This window comes from Erythrolamprus reginae, chromosome 7 (assembly GCF_031021105.1).
Source record: "Erythrolamprus reginae isolate rEryReg1 chromosome 7, rEryReg1.hap1, whole genome shotgun sequence".
NCBI lineage: Eukaryota > Metazoa > Chordata > Lepidosauria > Squamata > Dipsadidae > Erythrolamprus > Erythrolamprus reginae.
This window is the reverse complement of record NC_091956.1, coordinates 74384799-74409430: the sequence shown is the minus strand read 5'-3', so window position 1 is coordinate 74409430 and position 24632 is coordinate 74384799. Positions and strand designations below refer to the sequence as shown.

Sequence of the window (24632 nt, the reverse complement as noted above, 5' to 3'; positions counted from 1 at the left end):
TCTGCAGAATGTGGAGTAGGCTGGAGTGCTGGGTAAGATTGCTTCTGTAAGATCTCTGCACCATCTTCAACTCCAAGGATTTCAAAAAGATGCCTATAGTAATAGTGGTAAAAACCAGTCACAAATATAATTGAACAGCAATGTGAGTTTATGTTGAAACTTACACAGTGGTGATAAAGCTGGATAAATAGTAATTCTTCTCTGCACTTATAGCAACTTCTAGGGAAAGATAGGATGAAGCTGTTCCAGGCCTACAGCATAAACATGTTGGCTTCTTTGCAACTAAAGACATTTGTGATATGATCTGGAATTACTTTCTACTTATAGTCCTTTATAGTCATAACTTGTGCATTGGATCCATGCCCCTCACACTATCAGGTAGCTGAATGGGGCAAGAATGATTAGATTTGGGAGATTATTGATACTCCTTTAGAAACATAGGATTACTGCATATTTTAAAGAAGCTACTTGGAATACATATTATATTATACATATATAATTGTTCATTATATGTAGAGATCGAAGATAGGATATTGTTACAACCAGATTGTCAACTTTTATATACATACATACATACATACATACATACATACATACATACATAAATACATGCATACATACCTACATATATGTGTGTGTGTGTGTGTGTGTGTGTGTGTGTGTATATATATATATATATATATATATATATATATATATATATATGTATGTATGTATATAAAAGTTGACAATCTGGTTGTCAACATGTATATATTGTAAATACGGACATATATATATGTATGTATGTATTTACAATATATATATCAATATATATATATATCAATATATATATCTGCAAGCTTCAACTACTCAGGATATCACGCCTAATCTACAACCATTAACTAATCAGCATACCTCAACTACATCAACGACCCCAGGTGTTACCCCACTGACTCACCAGGAAGTTTCTACACAGCAGGCAATTGCTGAGCCATCAAACCACACCCAGCCACCAGTATTTATAGAAGGAAGGCAGCTCAGGTCTCGCTGTGTTCGCCCTAGAACAAGGACAGAAACACCAGCCTGAAGATGACAATTGGGACCTCGTCGAAAAGTCACCAGAAATTTCCAAATCCTACACAGGAAGAAACCCGAATATACCAAGACCGTCATATATATATATATATATTTGTTTTCGTAGATTTTCACGGGTATATGTATGTAGATTGTTCTGAGTTCGGGTTTTACCCCGTGTAATATTTTGAGTATCTATGCGACGTTTCAGTGAAATCACATTCACCATCATCAGGCTGAAGTTATAAGCTTCGTGCTGCTGTAAATATAGTTTATTTCGGCAAAAGTTCGGGTTCGGGAGGCTGCTGGGAAGCCGTACCGCCCGGCTGTCACCTTTTAAAACAGCCGGGGGGGCTTCCCAGCAGCCTCCCAACGCCGAACTCGGAAGTTCAGGTTTGGCGTTCGGCTTTGGGAGGCTGCTGGGAAGCCCCCCCAGCTGTTTTAAAAGGTGACAGCCGGGCTGCGGGGCTTCCCAGCAGCCTCCCGAACCCCGAACTTTTGCCGAACTTCCGGGTTCGGGGTTCGGGAGGCTGCTGGGAAGCCGCGCCGCCTGGCTGTCATCTTTTAAAACAGCCGGGGGGCTTCCCAGCAGCCTCCTGAACCCGAACGCCAAACCCGAACTTCCGGGTTCGGCGTTGGGAGGCCACCGAGAAGCCCCGCCGCCCGGCTGTCACCTTTTAAAACAGCCGGGGGGCTTCTCGGCGGCCTCCTGAACGCTGAACCCAGAAGTTCGGGTTTGGCGTTCGGCGTTTAGGAGGCCACTGAGAAGCCCCCAGGCTGTTTTAAAAGGTGACAGCCGGGCGGCAGCGTTTTTTTTGCGGGTTTTTTTGTTGTTGCACGGATTAATTGACTTTACATTGTTTCCTATGGGAAACAATGTTTCGTCTTACGAACCTTTCGTCTTACGAACCTCTTCCTGGAACCAATTAGGTTCGTAAGACGAGGTATGACTGTATATATATAACTTACTTACTTACTTACTTACTTACTTACTTACTTACTTACTTACTTACTTACTTACTTGTTATTTAGATATTTAGTTCATTTAATTTATTTATTTAAAAGTTCATATAATTTTTCCAGAAGGGTAACTAAATCAATCATAATTGGGAAAAACATTAGTAACATAACAAAAAAATATTTCGTAGTGTGTTTCTGTTCTTTATGTTCAGAACATTCAGTAATATTATTATTCTGTTTTGCTTTTCATAGTCGGATAGCAATGCAAGCTTCCTTCGAGCTGCCAGAGCTGGCAATCTGGACAAGGTAGTGGAATATCTAAAAGGAGGAATAGACATTAATACATGCAATCAGGTGAGTAAGAAGTCCGTTTCAATAACCACTGATACACTTGGCATCCATGAATCTATAATGTCCTTTCTTATGGATATATATGGCAAATGTTTGTCATAGAAAATACATTTTAAGAACTGCGAGAGAAATGAAATGCCTAAATATACTGTTATTTCTGTTTCTCTTTCCCTCCCATGTGCCTGTCTGTCATTATATTAAAAGATAAAGAATGTTAGTAATATTATATAACCCTTAAAATACCAATAAAAGCAGATATTCACTTGCTACCATAAATGAATTGTAATCTCCTTAGATAAAGAAGGAATAAACAATTTTATTTATATCTATATTACAGTGGTAGCAATGGAACATGATAGAATAAACACTACTTAGTTGTGTTACACTTTAATTCCTTTCACACTTTTCTATCTGACCTCTATTAATTGTGGATTTGGGTCTTGGTTGTATAAAGAAATGTAGTACTGAAGTTTATAAGAGACACTCTTAATATTAGACACAACTATTATTTAACTAGGTCCTTTTTTTCTATTTTCCTTTCATAAACAACTCTTTCCTCTAGGTTCACAGCAGTACTTTCTTAAAATTAAATAGGACATTTCAGTGTAAAGCTCAAAAAATACTGATCTTCTCTTTTCTGATCCCTAGAAAAACCTCTGGATAATGAAAAATCAACATGAGGGGTTTTTTAGTGTCTTTTTTCCTGCTTTGATCCATTTAATCAGTTAAGCAGTATTTGGTTTCTAGCCAGTTTCTCTTCTAAATAGATTTGATTGTGCTCAACTGACCTTTTGCAGATTCCATTGATAATTACAATTAAATCTTAGCTGTAGCATTGTGTTAATTTATTTCATGATCAGTATATTTCCCTATGTATAACTTCCATATAACTGTCTCAACAGAATAAGCTGTTTTTTTCCTAATATATTTGGTGCATGGTGCCCTGTGTCATATTAAATACTAATAAATGTATTAGCAAGCTTGTGGTCTAAATAGCAAATCTATGCAGAGTTCTATAATAAAAGGAGAAGATGAGATTTAAAGCATGCACACTTAACACTTACATTTATACCTTTCCATGGACTTGTCTGTCTATTCTGCAATTGATGCAGAATCTTCCCCACAAAATACTGTATGTTAGTTTTCAAGTATTTTCTAATAGCCCTAAAATTCCCATTGTTGCGTGCCATACTATTTAAATTATTAAGCAAAGATTCTGGTGTTTATCCATGAGCTGGGCAAGTGATTGGAGATACTGTACACAGTTTTTGGAACCAGTTGTTTTACTTTGTGGCATCTCAAGGCATCTTATACCAACAAACAATTTTTCTAAGTTAAGAGATTATACAAACTATTGGAAGATCACATCCACAAATTTGAATGAAAAGTAATCAGTATTCTGATGTCACCCAAGGGTTGCACTAAGGTGCTGTAGAAGTCATTATCTAGAAAAGCCTATATGGCAAAGCACTATATACAATGGTACCTCTACTTACGAACTTAATTCATTTCGTGACCAGGTTCTTAAGCAGAAAAGTTTGTAAGGAATCTATAGGAATCAATGTAAAAACAAATAATGTGTGCAATTGGGGAAACCACAGGGAGGGTGGAGGCCCTGTTTCCTCCCAGGAGATTCCTAGCGAGGCCCCATGGAGGCTTCTCCCTGCCTTTTCCGGTTACAGTTTCGGAGGCTCGGGTTTGTAAGTGGAAAATGGTTCTTGAGAAAAGGCAAAAAAGTCTTGAACACTCGGTTCTTATCTAGAAAAGTTCTTAAGTAGAGGCGTTCTTAGGTAGAGGTACCACTGTGTTAAAGAACTGATGGGTTGAATCAATTCAACTGAGCAGGAAGTTGGAGTAGAACCGCCTTCTACCGCATGAATCCCAGCGGCCGATAAGGTCCCACAGAGTTGACCTTCCCTGGGTCCCGCCGACTAAACAATGTCGTTTGGCGGGCCCCAGGGGAAGAGCCTTCTCTGTGGCAGCCTCGGCCTTCTGGAATCAACTCCCCCCCAGAGATTAGAACTGCCCCCACCCTCCTTGTCTTTCACAAATTACTTAAGACCCACCTGTATCGCCAGGCCTGGGGGAACTGAGACACCTCCCCCAGGCTTTTATATTTCATGTTTGGTATGTGTGTGCCGCATGGTTTTAAATGATGGAGTTTTATATGTTTTTAATATTAGATTTGTTTCATTGTAATATCTACGGAGAGGGGCGGCATACAAATCTAATAAATAAATAAATAAATATTGTTTTATTATTGTTGTGAGCCACCCCGAGTCTTCAGAGAGGGGTGGCATACAAATCTAATAAATTATTATTATTATCCTTATTATTATTATTACAGTATTATCTTTCCAACTTTAAGGTTCTATTAAATATCACTACTTCAGCATCAATGTTACCCCTAATTCAACCTGATTCAGGTTGAAGCAATTCAAATCAAAGAACTGATGTACTGAATCAGTGTCAGTTCTTAATCACCATATAAATAAGTTATCACAGCTAAACTGTTCCCAGTCTGGTCCTTCAAATCTTCTAATGGTATACAGTATACCCATTACTTCTGTAATTGAGTTCATCCATCTCTTTCAATACATTTGCATTTACTCTCCCTTGCAATACATTTAAAAATGCGTTTTCAAATATAATTCTGCCAATCAGTTTTATATGTGGCTTATAAGGTGCAAGTTGTGTGTGCTATTTTTAAGCCATTCTTGATGAAGGCCTTTTTGTGTAGAGATGGATTTGAGCCTAACTCTCTTCTGGTTCTGAAAAACTCTGAAGACTATTTTATTTTGAAAGGACCTTTGGACCTTGGTAGAATGGTAGGCAACCAATGAGTTAATTTCTATGTTTACATAGATGTTATCTATATTTATATTGTTTTCCTGGTTGAATTCTTCATATTCTTATAAGGTTGGAAAAGGTAGAAAAATGTTAAATTAGTCACACACACCTAAATTATGAATGCTATTTGACTGTTTCTTTCTTGCTTTGGACAGTACCTGCTCTATGCTGATTTAATAGTTTTTCCCACACTGGGAATTATTGCTCCCATCTTGCCAAGGCTATGATTTACACTGAAGTGGAGAAACTATGCATAATATGGTATTCTGACATGTCAATGTAACCTCCAAATTAACATTATAATTTATTTGTATACAGAATGGACTTAATGCCTTACACCTGGCTGCCAAAGAAGGCCATGTAGGCTTAGTTCAGGAATTGCTGGAAAGAGGATCTGCAGTTGATTCTGCAACTAAGGTACTATTTATTGTCCAGGTGCTTAGAAAAAAATACAATTAACCCAAAGGAGTGAATGGCAAAATTTATTAGTCAATGTTTCAATGACTTATAGAATATAGAATATAGAATCCCTTTGTTACAATTTCAGTTCTGTAAAGTGTTGCAACACTTACTGCAAGTAATTATTGTTTTGGATTTATTATACTAAAATCAGGATTTAATAACACTGCTGAAAAAAATAAAGGGAACACTTAAACAACACAATATAACTCCAAGTAAATCAAACTTCTGTGAAATCAAATTTATTTATTTATTTATTTTGTCCAATACACAATGAGGGTTTTAGTGGGTATATATATATATATACACATAGTAAAATACATGATGAAGGTTATAGAGGAGATACTCATAGTAAAATATATCTAAGAAAGAAAAGAAAAGAAAAGAAGATATAGTAAGAGAACATACCAATGAAAGAATAGAAGAAGAGATATAGAAATAGAAGAAAGATATAGGAGATATAGGAGAGCAATAGGACAGGGGACGGAAGGCACTCTTGTGCACTTGTACTCGCCCCTTACTGACCTCTTAGGAATCTGGATAGGTCAACCGTGGATAATCTACGGGTAAAGTGTTGGGGGTTTGGGGATGACACTGTGGAGTCCGGTATGAGTTCCACGCTTCGACAACTCGGTTACTGAAGTCATATTTTTTACAGTCAAGTTTGGAGCGGTTAATATTAAGTTTAAATCTTTTGTGTGCTCTTGTGTTATTGTGGTTGAAGCTGAAGTAGTCGCCGACAGGCAGAACGTTGCAGCATATGATCTTGTGGGCAATACTTTGATCTTGTTTAAGGCGTCTTTGTCCACTTAGGAAGCATCACTGACTGACAATCAATTTCACATGCTGTTGTGCACATTCAACTTTGTACAGAACAAATTATTCAATGGGAATACTTCATTCATTCAGATCTAGGATGTGTTATTTGAATGTTCCCTTTATTTTTTTTTGAGCAGTATATTTAACTAAGACAGGGAGGGCAAGCCTGAAACAAGTATAAACTCATTTCTTTCCCCATTACCTACTCCTCTTTATGTGCATTTTTAATTTCTATTAAAGAAACCAAGAATTGGTTAATTGCTAAATAAGCCAACAGTAAATTTTGAATTAATTTTATAATTTCATTCATTATGATCTAGAACAGTGATTTTCAACCTTTTTTGAGCTGCGGCACATTTTTTACATGTACAAAACCATGGGGCACATTGAGGGGGGGCTAAAAAAAGTTTGAACAAAAAAATTATCTCTTCTTTTCGCTCTATTTCTCCCTTCCTCTTTCTCTCCCTTCCTCTTTTTCTCTCTCATTCTCTCTCCATCCCTCTTTCTTTCTCTCTTCCTTCTTTCCTCTTTTTTGCTCTATTTCTCTCTCCCTCCCTACCGCCCTCTATGTCTTTCTCTCTCCCAGCTTCCCTCCCTCTTTCTCTCTCTCTCTTGCTTTCTTTCTTGCTCTCTTGCTTTCTCTCTCTTGCTTTCTTTCTCTGTCTTTCTTTCTCTCTTGTTTTCTTTCTTTCTCTCTCTCTTTCTCTCTCTCTCTCTCTCTCTCTCTTTCTTTCTTTCTTTCTCTCTCTGAGCTTCGCGGCACACCTGACCATGTCTCGTGGCACACTAGTGTGCCACGCCACACTGGTTGAAAAACACTGATCTAGAACCATCATTTTATTTCAGCGGACATTCTAAAGTAGTTCAATTCTTCTGTTTTATTAGGAAATGGGGTCTACAACTATATTTCAATGTTCATGTTGTTGATAGAATTTCATAATTAGAACCAACTATTTAAGTAAATTATTCCCAAATTGTATCCTTCCTAATGAAAATGCCTACCAACAGTACCGATTTTATTTTTTAAAAATAATAAATATATTGCTTTCCTAGAAATGTATTTGGATCTTAATTTAAATCAAATTATAAAAGAAATGGAAGATATTGGAGAAATTTCAACGTTTAATTCATATTTTATTAATATTACAGAGATTTACTGTATGTCGCTCTGAATTCTAGGTACAATTTAAATTAATGTGTGCGTTTTTATTTTGTGCAAAGCAGAAGGGAAATACTGCGCTACATATTGCCTCATTGGCGGGACAGGCTGAAGTGGTCAAAGTTCTAGTTAAGGAAGGAGCTGATATTAATGCACAGTCTCAGGTAAGTTGACATATATCTACAACCTTCTGCCCATATGCGTGCACTTTAATCTGAATAAAAATTGTTTCAAGGTTGACTGTTCTGTCTGGGTTCCCCCAGACGTCAACACCAACTAAAAAGAGTATGCAGACACGCTGGTAAAAAGCAAAGTCATTTTATATCTTTGAAAACAAACACAGATAACAAAAACTGTTCTTACAAACTGGAATGCTATGAAGCTTCACAGAAAAGTCACGACGGCCAGACAATACAACAGGCTTCTTGCTGGCAGACACACCACTGTAGATAATAAAACCCACGCCTCCCCCAAGTTTTCAGCCTTCGAGGCCACAAGCCAGAATCAGAGACGCCAAGGATCGAAGCAAGGTCACAGGACTCCCAAAAGATAACTCTCCACAATACAGGAAGGGCGGGCCTGCCTTTTCAACCTTTCTGAGGAGAAAGGTTGAACCTGAGGAGAACCACACCCAAACCCAGCTGTTGCCTATTAGGGATGGAAGTACCTGGCTAATTATCCCCTTCTTTGTGCTGCCCTTCTCTGCCTCATATCTATGATGGCTTGTGCATTCTCATCTAATGACTCCAGGCTACTCGCTGGGGAGAGCTCCCCGCCGGGGGTCTCAGGCTGTTCTCCCTCCTCCTCGTCCTGACATTCCTCTTCCCCGTCTGCCTGGTCCTCCTCCTCCTCCTGTTCCTCGTCCTCCCCCTCTGAGCATGGAGCCGGCAGAGTTCCAGCCGTTCCCTGAGGAGCCTCAGACTGAATCACAACAGTTGACATATATGGTGAAGTACACAGTTTATTCAGTATCGTGATTGACGTTAACTATTTCCAGCAAATGCAGTTGAATAAATTTATTTTATAAATGATGCATATTATCATCAATAATATGATACAATCATTTCAAGATTATTTAAGCCATCTTTTATAATCTGGTATTCACATATCCTTCTGCAAAATCGGTCACCATTTAGCAACATACCAAGCGTAAGGACGTCTCCCCTAAATTTTTGATATAGCTTAAAAATAACTTAGTGGTACAATAACATTTTTTTTTCATTTTTTAAAATTATTTTTCAAAAGACAAACAAAAAACAAAAAACATTCAACATTTAAGGAGCTACCATTGCTCCGCTTATCTTAGAAGTCTAACTAGTACAGAAAAGAAAAAAGCCTAACTATAATCAGATCAATACAGAAATATAACACACATACTCTATGTTCTTATTAAATTTAACTCTAAATTCTCTATATTAATTAATTTTCTTATCTATAAAATATCAAATGATTAATCTAAAATAAAATATAAAATATAACACTTCTAAATTTATCATATTGCAAAAAATACTCTATATTTGTATTGTTTTTAAACTATTCATGTATGCATACAGTTAACCATCAAATTAATAAGTTCAAATAATTATAAATTCTTGCTTATTTAATTTTAAAACTATTTTTAAAATTCCACCATTTATATACTTTATCCCATATTTTATAAAATTCTGTTTCGACTTGGTTATTCAAGCATTTTGTCATCATGTCTAATTCTGCACAATCTATAATTTTTTAAAATACTTCTACATCTTTTGGTATTTCCTTTTCTTTCCATTTCTGAGCAAATGTAATTCTTGCCGCAACCAATATATGTATTATTAAATAATAAATTTCTTTTTTATACTTCGTATTTCAAATACCCAGTAGGAAAAATTTGCGAGATTTTTTGATCTTCTCCTTTGTTATTTCATTTATCCATTTCTCTATTCCAATATTTCTTGGCTTCAGAGCATGTCCACCATGCGTGGAAATATGTGCCAGGTACACAATAACATTTTAAATCATTCCTAAAAACGATATAAATTTAGTTCATGTGTCTAATGAGCAAGGAATTATCAATGACAGTGACCAAAGTATATGCTTCTAATTTTTTGCCTCTCTGTCCTAGGAAGGACACGTCCATGCTTAATCACCATACCTTTATAAATGTAAAATACAAACTTAAAAATATAGTGTTATGTTTTTATTTTCTCTAAAAGTTTAAAGTTTTGCCATAATAATGAGCAGTGATTATTCACAAGCATTAACTATAAGGTAGCATCTGGAATAATGCTTTCCAACTCAACCACCCCCTTATATTCAGGAAATGCCTTGGTATCTGAGACAGTATTATTTGATCTATTTTTATAATTGCTGACTCACACCAGCAAAACAGAAGACGCCTCCTGTTCTGGAGAGAGAGAAAGAACAGAAAGGAACCGACAAATTTTTAAATAAAGGGGCAGCTATAATCAGATGAAGATTCTTAATCTGTGCATGGGGGTACTGATATTAGTACTGATACTGGTACTAAAAGGCACTCAAGGTATATCAGTATAAAGTATGTATTTCCTTCAAGGTATATGAAGGTATTTCTATATGCATCAGTATTTTTACAGCATTAATGTGCAATGATCATGTTCCCATGTCAAAGTAATCTCATGGTTGGCATTTACTGTGGTTTTATTAGTGTTCTATTGTTTTACATCGTTTCTTGATTTTTAAGAACAAGTTCTTTAAAATTGTACATTCTTTAGACAACTGTCAGGTAACAGCAAGATTTAAAAATAATTGTATTTTTAATGGGTTATCTACTTTTGAGCTTAAACTGAGACAGTATATTTAGTATGGGATGCATACTACGTACAATTACATGTATAAACAAAATATAAAGCACACAAATATAGACTTTAATGCTACTTTATTAATATGCTTGTGGTCATCTGGATGACCGTAAATATCATCGGTAGCTGACTTCAACTTTTCAAATGAGTGTACTGTACGTATAAATCCATGTTGCGTAGATTTGGCTCCTACATATTTTTGCTGCTTCATAGGCAGGAGTGTTACATAATAGAAAGACTCACTGAAGATTCATATTATGCTAAGGAACTGAAAGATGAAGAGAAAACAAAGAAAGAATAGAACAGCATCTTCCAGATTCATAATTTTACTTGTTTTCTGCAACGGTATATTAATGACAACATATTTGCATATATCAATTGAATGCCTGCATAACATTAATATATGTAAATATTATGAATAAAATCCATGGCCTGGTGTCATGGAGAAATGAAAGAGTAGAAAGTGGTTTATTAGATGGGAAAAACACATCTAATATTAGTAGATGTGTTTACTTTTTTTTTTCCAGATCCTAATTTTTTTTAAAAAATTGAAATACAGTGATACCTTGTCTTACAAACTTAATTAGTTCCGGGATGAGGTTCTTAAGGTGAAAAGTTTGTAAGATGAAACAAACTGCTGCTGGGATTCCCCTGAGGTTCCCCTCCATGGGAAACCCCACCTCCGGACTTCCGTGTTTTTGTGATGCTGCAGGGGAATCCCAGCATCGCAAAAATGAGCGCTTCACTGGCAATGGAAGTCCGGAGATGGGGTTTCCCAGCGAGGGGAGCATCAGTGAAATCGCAGCATCGCAAAAACATCAAAGTGCTCAAAACCCCATCTCCGGACCTCTGTGTTTTTGTGATGCTGCGATTTCACTGAGGCTCCCCTCGCTGGGAAACCCCACCTCCGGACATCCGTTGCCAGCGAAGCGCCCATTTTTGCACTGTTGGGATTCCCCTGCTGGGATTCCCCTACAGCATGAAGTCTGGAGGTGGGGTTTCCCATGGAGGGGAGCCTCAGGGGAATCCCAGCAGTGCAAAAATGGGTGCTTCGCTGGCAACAGAAGTCCGGAGGCGGGGCATCCCAGCGGCGGCGGTGGGTTTGTAAGGTGAAAATAGTTTGTAAGAAGAGGCAAAAAAATCTTAAACCCCGGGTTTGTATCTCGAAAAGTTTGTATGACGAGGCGTTTGTAAGATGAGATATCACTGTATCTGCTTTGCTGGATCACTACACCATACTTGTGGTAATACATTAATATTAACATAAATATGCATCAATAAAAGTTTGTTAAATTTGCATGCCACTTGACTCCTAGTGGTGGTGCGTGGTTTATAAATAGTTAAAAAGCTTTTAAAATAATATCCTTCTGTTTGTCTTTCTTTCATTAGGGGAAGTTTTGATAAATTTACTGACACTCAAGAAACTTGCATTTCTTTTTCATTTTCTAATTAAATAAACTCTGAACTACTAATACAGTGGAACCCCGACATAAGAGCTGCTCTACTTAAGAGCAACTCGAGATAAGAGCTGGGAGGGGAGAGATATTTTTGTTCTACTTACAAGCCCAAATTCGAGATACAAGCGCCAAGGAGCTGTCTCCTGAAGCCAAATGCTAACTTCCGCGTTCGGCTTCAGGAGACAGCTGCGAAGCGGCGCGCGTGTTTTAAAAGGTTGCAGCCGGCCTGGGGGGCTCGGGGGGGTGCTTGCAGCTTTCTTTCTTGCTCTTTTTCTTTCTCTCTTTTACCTTCCCTTCCTCTATTTCTTCTTTTCTTTCTCCTTCCCACCTTCTTCCCTCCCTCCCGCCCTTCACTCATTCCTCTCTTACTCTCCCCTTTCATAAGTTTCCTTGCTTCCTTCCTCTGTTCCTGTCCCTTCCCCCTTTCTTTCTTTCTTTCTTTCTTTCTTTCTTGCTCTTTTTCTTTCTCTCTTTTACCTTTCCTTCCTCTATTTCTTCTTTTCTTTCTCCTTCCCACCTTCTTCCCTCCCTCCCGCCCTTCACTCATTCCTCTCTTACTCTCCCCTTTCATAAGTTTCCTTGCTTCCTTCATCTGTTTCTGTCCCTTCCCTCTTTCCTTTCTTCCTTCCCACCCTCCGTCCATTCATTCACCCATTCCTCTCTTGATCGCTTAAAGCCGGTCCCTGGTGCAAAAAGGGTTGGGGACCTCTGTCCTACAGGATTGGGTGGCAGAGAAGTTGAACATATGTAAATTTAAAAGTTTAAGAAAGTTTACAAGTTAAGTGAAAGAAACTTCATTATTCATTTATATGTACATGTACATTTCTTCATTAAAAACATGTCTTTCTGCATAATTTAGACTAACTTTGTGAGTTTTTTGAGGGCTGGAACCAATTAAAATTATTTACATTAATTCCTATGGGGAAAAGTCGTTCGAGATAAGAGCTGCTCGACTTAAGAGCCCAGGTCCGGAACGAATTAAACTCGTATCTCGAGGTACCACTGTATTTATTTAAGGTAAAGGTTCCTCTCACTCATATGCAGTGATGGGCTACTATTCCTGGCGCCACCGGAACGGCGCCACCGGAACGGCGTGTGCACATTGCGAGATTCAGCTTCTGCACATGCACAGAAGCAGAATCTCGCACGAGAACATGCGATTTCTGGCTTTTTGCTTCCACAGAAGCAAAAAAAGCCCAAAATTGCAAAAAACAGATTAATAATCTCCTAGTCATGGACCAACTTCCCCACCCTGTCGCTCGCAGCCTGGCTTCCCCGCCCGGCGCCTTCCCTGCCGCAAGCCTTATCTTTCTCTCCGGTGCTTGCATGCAGCATGGAGAGGAAGATGGCATGCGGTGTAGTGAGGAGACCATGTAACCCCGAGCTCCAGTCACACAGCTTGTTCTGTTCTTTCCACACCGCAGGCATTTGCCTGTGGCGTGGAAGAGCAGAAAGCAAGCCACGTGGCCAGAGCTCAGGCAAGCCGCTTTTGCTGATGGCCCCAGCTGTTGCGCATGTGCACATGCCCACAAGATCATCTGCTGCAACGTCCTACCGGTCAATGACTACTTCAGCTTCAACCACAACAACACAAGAGCACGCAACAGATTCAAACTTAATACGACCCGCTCCAAACTTGACTGTAAAAAATATGATTTCAACAATCGAGTTGTCGAAGCGTGGAACTCATTGCCGGACTCAATTGTGTCAACCCCTAACCCCCAACATTTCTCCCTTAGACTCTCCACGATTGACCTCTCCAGGTTCTTAAGAGGCCAGTAAGGGGTGTACATAAGTGCACTGGTGTGCCTTTCGTCCCCTGTCCAATTTGTCTTTCCTTTCTCTCACTTATCATATACTGTATATTTTCTTTCTTTCATATATCCTCCCCTCTAAGTTCACTTTACCCTTATATATATTACTTCATGTCTATTTTTCTTCCTATGTATTTGTGTATTGGACAAGTGAGTGAGTGAGTGAGTGAGTGAGTGAGTGAGTGAGTAAGTAAGTAAGTAAGTAAGTAAGTAAGTAAGTAAGTAAGTAAGTAAGTAAATGTGCAGCAGCCGAAATATCATGCGGACGTCCTTGCGGCAATGACATTTGGGCAAAAATTGCCATTTGTTTGCTTCCATGCATACGCAGTTGCATGTGCATGCCCAGTGGAAATGGAGCTAGGCCTTCCACCACCGGAACGACGTTCCCGACCGTTCCAGCCAGGACCTATCCCTGCTCAAATGCTAGTTGTTCCTGACTCTGGGGTGCAGTGCTCATCTCTGTTTCTAAGCTGAAGAGTCAGTGTTGTCTGAACTGAAGACGTCTCCATGGACATGTGGCCATGCTGAAGGCACATGGAACACTGTTACCTTCTTACAAAAGTGGTCCCTATTTATCTACTTGCAGTTTTTTACATGCTTTGGGACTGCTAGATTGGCAATTCAATTTCAATTTCAACTTTATTTGATTAGTCTATCGACCATATCAAAGCGAGGAAAAGGACCACATTGGTCGTCATAAAACTGACTGGTTAAAATACAATAAAATTGGCTAAAATAGACGGAATTTGAATAAATAATAAGTTAAAATGCAGTATAATATGCTAAAATTGAGTAGTAAAACATGAGAATATAACTTGTGCAAAGGATTATATTAAACAAATCTAAGATACTGATAATAAAATATTCTTAAGTGAGTTCATCTCCTTTGCATGCCACCCCAATATGTTCTATAAAACGTATTCTCATCTGAACAGCCCTGACTATAAACTTAGCGGTTCTAGAAACGACATATATATTTGTACCCTGAAGAAAATATGACAATTGTATGACAACAGTCCCAGTGTATTATTTTGACAAGTAGGGGCTGTAAATACTGAGGTCTTACAGAGGAGTATAGTTTACAATTGAGTAGCACATGTGCAATGTCTTCTATTTTTGGTGCACCGCAAAAGTGGTCCCTATTTATCTACTTGCAGTTTTTGACATGCTTTGGAACTGCTAGATTGGCAGAAGCTGGGGCAAGTAACGGGGGCTCACTCTGTTAAACAGTGCTAGGGATTGACAAGTTTAGCCACTGAGCCCCCAATCTTTGTATACTGTATGCCAAAAATACAATCTTTGTTTATGGTATGCCAAAAAAGATATTGAATGAATAGGTAGGTAGGTAGGTAGGTAGGTAGGTAGGTAGGTAGATTCAAGTTCACTATATATCTTGGCATGCAATAAAGGAAGAATAGTAATTGCAGTTATAAAATGAAAAAAAAATGCAAGTTTCAATTAATTTTAAAATTCATTTTAAAGAAAAAATGAATTGTAATTCCATAGAAAAGCAAAACAAATTTTCTCCAGAGGAAACAATTATTCCATTTTTTCAGCTCAGTTATTGGTAGCACTTAATGTTCTAGGCACTGCCTGTAGTCATTATAACAGATGTTCAGTTTTTGAATTTTGATTCCATACAATTGATTCAGAAAATGATAGTCTGACTCAGACATTAAACATTTTGATTACATTTAAGATTTCCAAAAAATGTGTGTGTGTGTAACATATTTTTGCTAGAAGTTTGACAGAAAACAGTGTGTGTATGGGTGGGTGTATATATTTATATATGAAAACAATAATTTGAGAATTCAGAGATAACAGTGGTTAAAAGTGAATTACATTCTTTCATATTTTATGCTGAGAAATTTTGGGTCTTTTTTAATATAACATTACAAATGCTATGACTGGTTAAAAATTTTTTTAAAATTGAGCTCATATGGAATATAAAAATGAAATGGCATGACGAATATCTCCGAGACCGCCTGCTGCCGCATGAATCCCAGCGACCGATTAGGTCCCACAGAGTGGGCCTTCTCCGGGTCCCGTCAACTAAACAATGTCGGTTGGCGGGCCCCAGGGGAAGAGCCTTCTCTGTGGCGGCCCCGACCCTCTGGAACCAACTCCCCCCGGAGATTAGAACTGCCCCTACTCTCCTTCCCTTTCGTAAGCTCCTTAAGACCCACCTTTGCCGTCAGGCATGGGGGAACTGAGTCATCTCCCCCGGGCATATACAATTTATGAATGGTATGTCTGTATGTATGTTTGTTTAGAAAATGGGTTTTTAAAAATATTTTTAAACTGTAATTTAGATTTGTTGTAAATTGTTTCACTTTGTTGTGAGCCGCCCCGAGTCTGCGGAGAGGGGCGGCATACAAATCTAAATAATAAATAAATAATAATAAAAATAGAATGCATTTTATTACCATAATGTTATGCATTTCCAGGAAATGTATGCTGACCTCAAAGCAGATGTGAAGAACTGTGTAATAATCCTGAAACAAAAATAGCAAGACTTAGTGTTCAAAAACCATAATACAAAATCCATCAAGCTGTTCTGAATTCTTATGTTATATGCTCCATACACAATAAATAATTAAAAACTATATTCACATTATACACACACACATTATACACACACTCAATTATACACATAATTTAATGAGATGTTCTCAAAACCAATAAAATGTGTTTTGCATATATTGCTTTGGGTTTTATTCTGGGATGAATTAAACAAAAAGAAAGAAAGTTAATTAGTTTCTATTTATAATTAACCAGATGCTTTAGCGTCATTTTCAAAGATATACCTAAAATGCAAGCCACAAATGTTTTATTTGACTCTATTAATAGCCTGCTCACAACTCTATTTTATAAATTCTGGCATTATAAGTATTCAATCTGATAGTTAGGCTGGATTATATTATTCTTCAAAGCATTTCATGAAAATATGAATTTTTCAATCCCCTTAAGTCTTGAGTTCACATTTTTGACTCCTGGTTAAGACATTAAGTTATAAAAGTTCTTTTGCAGCCCTGTTATAATCAAAACAGTTTTTCCTTATATTATAGTGCCATGGAATATATATTGTTACAGCCATAAATCTACCATGATTAAAATCACTGTTCTATGTTGGACAATGATTTACTTTTAATTAAATACAAGCAATAAATAATAGATTATTTCTTTTCTTCATAAATATTGTAACTTTTATATTATTTATTTGACAATCCTATTTCTTGCAGTATTGCTAAATTAACTTAAGTGCTGCGTAAAGAACTTGAACATTAAGGTTCTTTTAAGGATCTTAATGTATTAAGACTTACAAAACCACACGAAGTCTATAAATCATTGCAATGTCATGGTTCATTTATTTATTTTTAATTATTTTATTAAATGTATATGTCGCCCAACTCCCAAAGGATTCCGGGCAGCTTAACAACAGAATAAAATATTAAAGCATCTTAAGTATTAAAACAATTAAAACCCATACATATCATTCCATGGTCGGATCTTGTCGATTACAACTGCAGGATCAACGGCACCAGGCCTGCCAGAAAAGCCAGGCCTTAACTGCTTTTCAGAAGGCCAATAGGGTGGGAGCAGTCCTGACTTCCAGAGATAACTGGTTCCAGAGATCTGGGCAGCCACAGAGAAGACCCTCCCCCATGGGCCCACCACCTGACACTGTTTAGCTGTCAGGACCTGGAGGAGACCAACTCTGGGATCTCACCCGTTGCTTGGACTTGTGTGGCAGAAAGCAGTCATGAAGATAAAAGGCCTCACAATATACAGCGTTCCCTCAATTTTCACGGGGGATGCATTCCGAGACCGCCCGCGAAAGACGAATTTCTGCAAAGTAGAGATGCGGAAGTACATACACTATTTTTGGCTATGAACAGTATCCCAAGCCTTCCCTTAACACTTTAAACCCCTAAATTATAATTTCCCATTCCCTTAGCAACCATTTAGATTATTACTCACCATGTTTATTTATTAAAGTTTATTTTAAAAAATGTTTTTTAAAGGCAGACGAAAGTTTGGCAATGACATATGACGTCATTGGGTGGGAAAAACTGTGGTATAGGAGAAAAAAAACCGCGAAGTATTTTTCAATTAATATTTTTGAAAAACCGTGGTATAGACGTTCCGCGAAGTTCGAACCCACGAAAATCGAGGGAACACTGTATTTACTTTAATAAATTAAATGTTTAAAAAGGTGCAAGCCTTAAAACAGTTTTTCCAAAAGAAGATTTTGTAAGCACCTGATATTTCTTAGAATTGAGTTGTTCAGTGGAATTTTTTGTTGGTTTTCCCTTTGGATTTTACTTGATCTTGCTTTAGAGATTACATTTGTAATTTAATTGCTTTTTAATATTCATGATTTGTAATTGCTTTTTAATATTTTTGATTTGTATATTTCTTTGTTTTTCCTTAGAATGGCTTCACGCCTCTCTACATGGCAGCGCAGGAGAACCATATCGATGTAGTAAAATATCTTTTGGAAAATGGAGCCAATCAGAGCACGGCTACAGAGGTACAGTATTCAGATCTCTTCCTCTTTCTCTGATTGTTCTTTTCTTAAAAATAATGCTTCCTCCTTGATCCTGGTTTTATGAAAACACAAACCATGCCCAACATTCAATTCTCATTCAGGATAAGCATTACCAAAAATAGATAAAATGGTATACAGTGATACCTTGTCTTACAAACTTAATTGGTTCCGGGACGAGGTTCTTAAGGTGAAAAGTTTGTAAGATGAAACAATGTTTCCCATAGGAATCAATGGAAAAGCGATTAATGAGTGCAAGCCCAAAATTCACCCCTTTTGCCAGCCAAACGCCCGCTTTTGCACTGCTGGGATTACCCTGAGGCTCCCCTCCATGGGAAACACCACCTCCGGACTTCTGTGTTTTTGTGATGCAGCAGGGGAATCCCACCATCACAAAAACGAGCGCTTCACTGGCAATGAAAGTCCAGAGGTGGGGTTTCCCAGTGAAGGGAGCATCAGTGAAATCGCAGCATCGCAAAAACACCGAAGTCCTCAAAACCCCATCTCCGGACCTCTGTGTTTTTGCGATGCTGCGATTTCACTGAGGCTCCCCTCGCTGGGAAACCCCACCTCCAGACTTCTGTTGCCAGCGAAGCGCCAGTTTTTGCACTGCTGGGATCCCCTGCAGCATCACAAAACACAGAAGTCCAGAGGTGGGGTTTCCCATGGAGGGGAGCCTCAGGGGAATTCCAGCAGTGCAAAAACGAGTGCTTCGCTTGCAATGGAAGTCTGGAGACTTCCCAGCGGCGGTAGTGGGTTTGTAAGGTGAAAATAGTTTGTAAAAAGAGGCAAAAAAATCTTAAACCCCGGGTTTGTATCTCGAAAAGTTTGTAAGACCAGGCATCACTGTAGCTCGGTTTATGACCACAATTTAAGCCCAATATTTCATTTTATGCTTTTTTTTTAGCCAAAGTTATGTGAAGCTCTGAAATTATTAAGTTAGTAACAACAGTATTAAGTGAATCTAGTTTCTCCATTGACTGCTTGTCAGAAGATCACAGAAGGTGATAATGTGATTCAGGAACACTACAACCCTCATAAATATGTGTCATTTGCCAAGAATTTTAATTTTAATCACGTGACCATGGGGATGCTGCAACCGTGATAAACAGTCATAAGTCTCTTTTTTCCAATCCTCTTGTAACTTTAAACGCTCCCTAAATGAACTGTTATAAGACAGGTCACGTTATAAATCAGCCTACATTAATGGCAAAGCAATTAAAACCATGAGACCTCACCTACAAAAAGATATTGACAAAATTGAACGGGTCCAAAGACGGGCTACAAGAATGGTGGAAGGTCTTAAGCATAAAATGTATCAGGAAAGACTTAATGAACTCAATCTGTATAGTCTGGAGGAAAAGGGGACATGATCGAAACATTTAAATATGTTAAAGGGTTAAATAAGGTCCAGGAGGGAAGTGTTTTTAATAGGAAAGTGAACACAAGAACAAGGGGACACAATCTGAAGTTAGTTGGGGGAAAGATCAAAACAACGTGAGAAAATATTATTTTACTGAAAGAGTAGTAGATCCTTGGAACAAACGTCCAGCAGACGTGGTTGGTAAATCCACAGTAACTGAATTTAAACATGCCTGGGATAAACATATATCCATTGTAAGATAAAATACAGGAAATAGTATAAGGGCAGACTAGATGGACCATGGGTCCTGTCGACTAAACAATGTCGTTTGGCGGGACCCAGGGGAAGAGCCTTCTCTGTGGCAGCCCCGGCCCTCTGGAACCAACTCCCCCCAGAGATCTGAGTATCCCCCACCCTTCTTGCCTTTCGTAAGCTTCTTAAAACCCACCTCTGTCATCAGGCATGGGGGAACTAAGATATTCTTTCCCCCTAGGCTTCTACAATTTATGTATGGTATGTTTGTATGTATGATTGGTTTTAAAATAAGGGTTTTTAGCTGTCTTAGTATTGGATTGTCGCATGTTGTTTTTACCACTGTTGTTAGCCGCCCCGAGTCTACGGAGAGGGGCGGCATACAAATCCAATAAATAAATAAAATAATAAATAAATAAATGAGGTCTTTTTCCACCGTCAGTCTTCTATGTTTCTATGTTTCTATGCCAAAGCAATTAAAATCATGATTAAGAAAAAGATAAATATGGTAACTTTAGTTTAAAACTCCTGGTATACTTCTGCCCTACAAGCTATCTTGTTTGCACCATGCCTTCCAAATTTCTAGGTTGAATATTTTCCCACTGTTGCGATACTGCAGTTAATATGTATATTGCAGAAGTGCGCATTCATGAATAAATTTATTTACGAGACAACCTTCTACGTTTAGCATTTGTTTCATGTCAAACCATCCCTTATAGATTTCTTAATTTGTCACCTTTCCTGGTATGCAGTAATAGGCAGGGCAGGCAAGATAGCACGGTATTTAATAGAGGAGCCAAGCTTCCCTTTGTCAACAGCTGTTTTGCTATCTTTTCATTGGGTGGATACTGTTCCATTTGACAGTGGCTTTTAAAATAATCCTTTCTGCTGCTGGAACGGATTGAGGTCATGTTACATTGCGGCTTTTTGTTGCTGGGATGGACAGAAGCCACGTTCCCATTCCAATTTTGCTGGATATGGAACGTCGTGTGGTTACTAAGCAACTGGACAGAAACAACAGTGCAAATGAATGAATCACTAGGCGATCTTGATGCCTACATTTCTCTATTTATTTGATGATGGTGGTGACGATGATGATAACATATCGCATGGTTTTCTCCCACGTACATTAATTCATTTCTTGGGAGGATATGAAATTGATAGTGCGCTCATATTATGCTAGGAACGAGTAGCAGTTGCGTTATTCTATTTTAAGGGAATACATGGAACAGGATGAGATTGATAACACTTTTTCTTTGTTAGTTCTAAAACCGCCTACTTTATTAACAGATCTTACTGCGTGCTTTTAGATTTGGAATGGAACCATTTCACTTCCCGACTTCTTTAAACAGAAGAAAGTATATAACCCTATACCAACAGTTCATTATTAGCTTCTGTTGTCCTAAAATATCTTGCTCTATATTGCAGTTTGCTTTGAATGGCAGCATAAGGTGCCATTTATGTATGTATGTATGTATGTATGTATGTATGTATGTATGTATGTATGTATTTATTTATTTATTTATTTATTTATTTATTTATTTATTTATTATTTAGATTTGTATGCCGCCCCTCTCCGCAGACTCGGGGCGGCTCACAACAAAGTGAAAACAATTTACAACAAATCTAAATTACTGTTTAAAAATATTTAAAAACCCCATTTTGTAAACACATATACATACAAACATACCATTCATAAATTGTATATGCCCGGGGGAGATGTCTCAGTTCCCCCATGCCTGACGACAAAGGTGGGTCTTAAGGAGCTTACGAAAGGCAAGGAGAGTAGGGGCAGTTCTAATCTCTGGGGGGAGTTGGTTCCAGAGGGCCGGGGCCGCCACAGAGAAGGCTCTTCCCCTGGGGCCCGCCAACCGACATTGTTTAGTTGACGGGACCCGGAGAAGGCCCACTCTGTGGGACCTAATCGGTCGCTGGGATTCGTGCGGCAGCAGGCGGTCTCGGAGATATTCTGGTCCAGTGCCATGAAGGGCTTTAAAGGTCATAACCAACACTTTGAATTGTGACCGGAAGTTGATCGGCAACCAATGCAGACTGCGGAGTGTTGGTGAAACATGGGCATACCTAGGTAAGCCCATGACTGCTCTCGCAGCTTTATTCTGCACGATCTGAAGTTTCCGAACACTTTTCAAAGGTAGCCCCATGTAAAGAGCATTACAGTAGTCGAACCTCGAGGTATACTGATGCTTGCTAGGCGATCTCAACCAAACCAGTCAAAATTCCATCCCAAACTAGCTTTTTGTAACACTTCTTTTTTGTTAGAGTATATAGATATATACCCACTAAAACCCTCATTGTGTATTGGACAAAATAAATAAATAAAATAAATAAATAGATTAAAAGATAGATTTTTAAGCACTGGAGCCCTGCAGAAGACATAGCCTCCCGTCCCCTGTCCTATTGTCTCTCCTATATCTCCTATATCGTATCTACTATTCTTCTATTCTATTCTTATATTACTCTCATAATATCCTTCTATTCTCTAATTGATATATTCTCTTCCTAAATTGTCACTTCTATTTGTTCTCTAATATATTTTACTCGAATATAACCTCTATAGCCTTCATTGTGTATTATTGTGCGTTGGACAAAATAAATACATAATAAAAGAAAATAATAATTATAATTTCTTTTAAATGTGAGTAGTCCACATAGTCCTGGGATGCATGTGTGTATCAAAAAAGGCAAGTTACCGGTCGTCAAAGCAGCATAGCATTTGTTTGTTTGTTTGTTTGTTTATTATTTATGTCAAGCACGTATTAGAAAACAGATACAACTATAATATGATTAAGAATACATGAAATGGATATGTATAAAAGGGAACATTAGGGCAGGGAAGGTAGGCACGCTGGAACACCTATGCACACCCCTTAAAGATCTCTTAGGAATGGGGTGAAGTCTACAGTAGACAATCTAAGGTTAAAGTTTTGGTGATTTGGGGAAGAAACCACAGAGTCAGGTAGTGCATTCCAGGCACTGACTCTGTTGCTGAATTTCTGCAATCGAATTTGGAGCAATTTACCATAGCTCTTATATTGCTGTGGTTGAAGCTGAAATATTCATTGAGAAAAAGAACACTCTAGCAAATGATTTTATCTGCTTAGGTTAATGCTATGCTTAGGTGGGATTGAAGACTGCAAAGTTTTAAAATTTAAAGTCTTGTGGTATAAGGTAATTCTGTTGCGAGCGGAGGAGTGGAGGACTCTTCTTGTGAAATATCTCCAGACTCATTCGATTGTATTAATGTCCAATATGTAATGCAGGTTCAAGACAGATGAGTTGTATTCAAGAATTGATCTAGCAAAAGTTTTGTATGCCTTAGTTAGCAGTCCAATACTACTGAAGAAGCTACGCAAGATTAGGTTACCAACTCTTAATGCTTCTTTTGGCAATGCTTTTACATTGAGCTTTGGCACTTAGATAATTTGAGTTGAATACTCTAATGTCTTTGACAGGAGGAGGGTCGTCTACCAGTTCGTATCTGCCCAGCTTGTATTTTATGTCCTGATTTTCCTCCCAATGTACATTTAAAATGATATTATTAATTACAATGATATTTGTAATACAGTGATACCTCGTCTTACAAACGCCTCGTCATACAAACTTTTCGAGATACAAACCTGGGGTTTAAGATTTTTTTGCCTCTTCTTACAAACTATTTTCACCTTACAAACCCACTGCCGCCGCTGGGAATTCTCGCCTCCGGACTTCTATTGCCAGCAAAGCACCCATTTTTGCACTGCTGGGATTTCCCTGGGGCTCCCCTCCATGGGAAACCTCATCTCTGGACAGAAGTCCGGACGTGGGGTTTCTCAGCGAGGGGAGCCTCAGCAAAATCCCAGCATTGCAAAAACACAGAGGTCTGGAGTTGGGGTTTTGAGGAGTTCAGTGTTTTTGCAATGCTGCAATTTCACTGAGGCTCCCCTCGCTGGGAAACCCCACCTCCGGATTTCCGTTGCCAGCGAAGCGCTCGTTTTTGTGATGCTGGGATTCCCCTGTTGGGATTCCCCTGCAGCATCACAAAAACACATAAGTCCGGAGGTGGGGTTTCCCATGGAGGGGAGCCTCGGGAATCCCAGCAGCGCAAAAACAGGTGCTTCGGCTGGCAAAAGGGGTGAATTTTGGGCTTACATGCATTAATCGCTTTTCCATTGATTCCTATGGGAAACATTGTTTCATCTTACAAACTTTTCACCTTAAGAACCTCGTCCCGGAACCAATTAAGTTTGTAAGACGAGGTATCACTATATCATTTGTGATATTTGTTCCACCTAAGTGATAAATAGAAAGGCTGGTTATACATTTTCAATACCTGATATAGCACCGTAAGAAATGTAGCAATGCCTCATACTTTATTTTAAAATTAGGTTTACTGTCTGGAGAAGTCAATCCCTGAGGATGCTGTTCCATATTAGATATGATGCAATCAACAATGTGCTCTGATGTTGGATTCTATAAGTAAAGGGACTGCCTTCTGCTGCACAAATCCCAGCGACCAGTTAGGTCCCACAGAGTGGGTCTTCTCCGGGTCCCGTCAACTAAACAATGTCGCTTGGCGGGACCCAGGGGAAGAGCCTTCTCTGTGGCAGCCCCGGCCCTCTGGAACCAACTCCCCCCCCAGAGATCAGAATTGCCCCCACCCTCCTTGCCTTTCGTAAGCTGCTTAAAACCCACCTGTGCTGCCAGACATGGGGGAATTGAGATACTCT

The 24632-nt window shown here is 38.5% G+C and overlaps 1 protein-coding gene across 6 annotated transcripts in view; it reads left to right on the top strand.

The window, feature by feature from the left end:
- The window catches only part of ANK2 (ankyrin 2), a 207659-nt gene that overhangs the window by 37130 nt on the left and 145897 nt on the right, over positions 1-24632 (top strand). For 3 of the 6 annotated variants that reach the window (XM_070757868.1, XM_070757865.1, XM_070757867.1), the window contains exons 2-5: positions 2266-2367; positions 5533-5631; positions 7717-7815; positions 18177-18275. In XM_070757868.1, the coding sequence (XP_070613969.1) occupies positions 2266-2367; positions 5533-5631; positions 7717-7815; positions 18177-18275 (399 nt within the window). Of the gene's footprint in view, positions 1-2265; positions 2368-5532; positions 5632-7713; positions 7816-18176; positions 18276-24632 lie in introns of all 6 variants that reach the window. The other 3 variants (XM_070757866.1, XM_070757864.1, XM_070757863.1) reach the window with 1 other exon arrangement.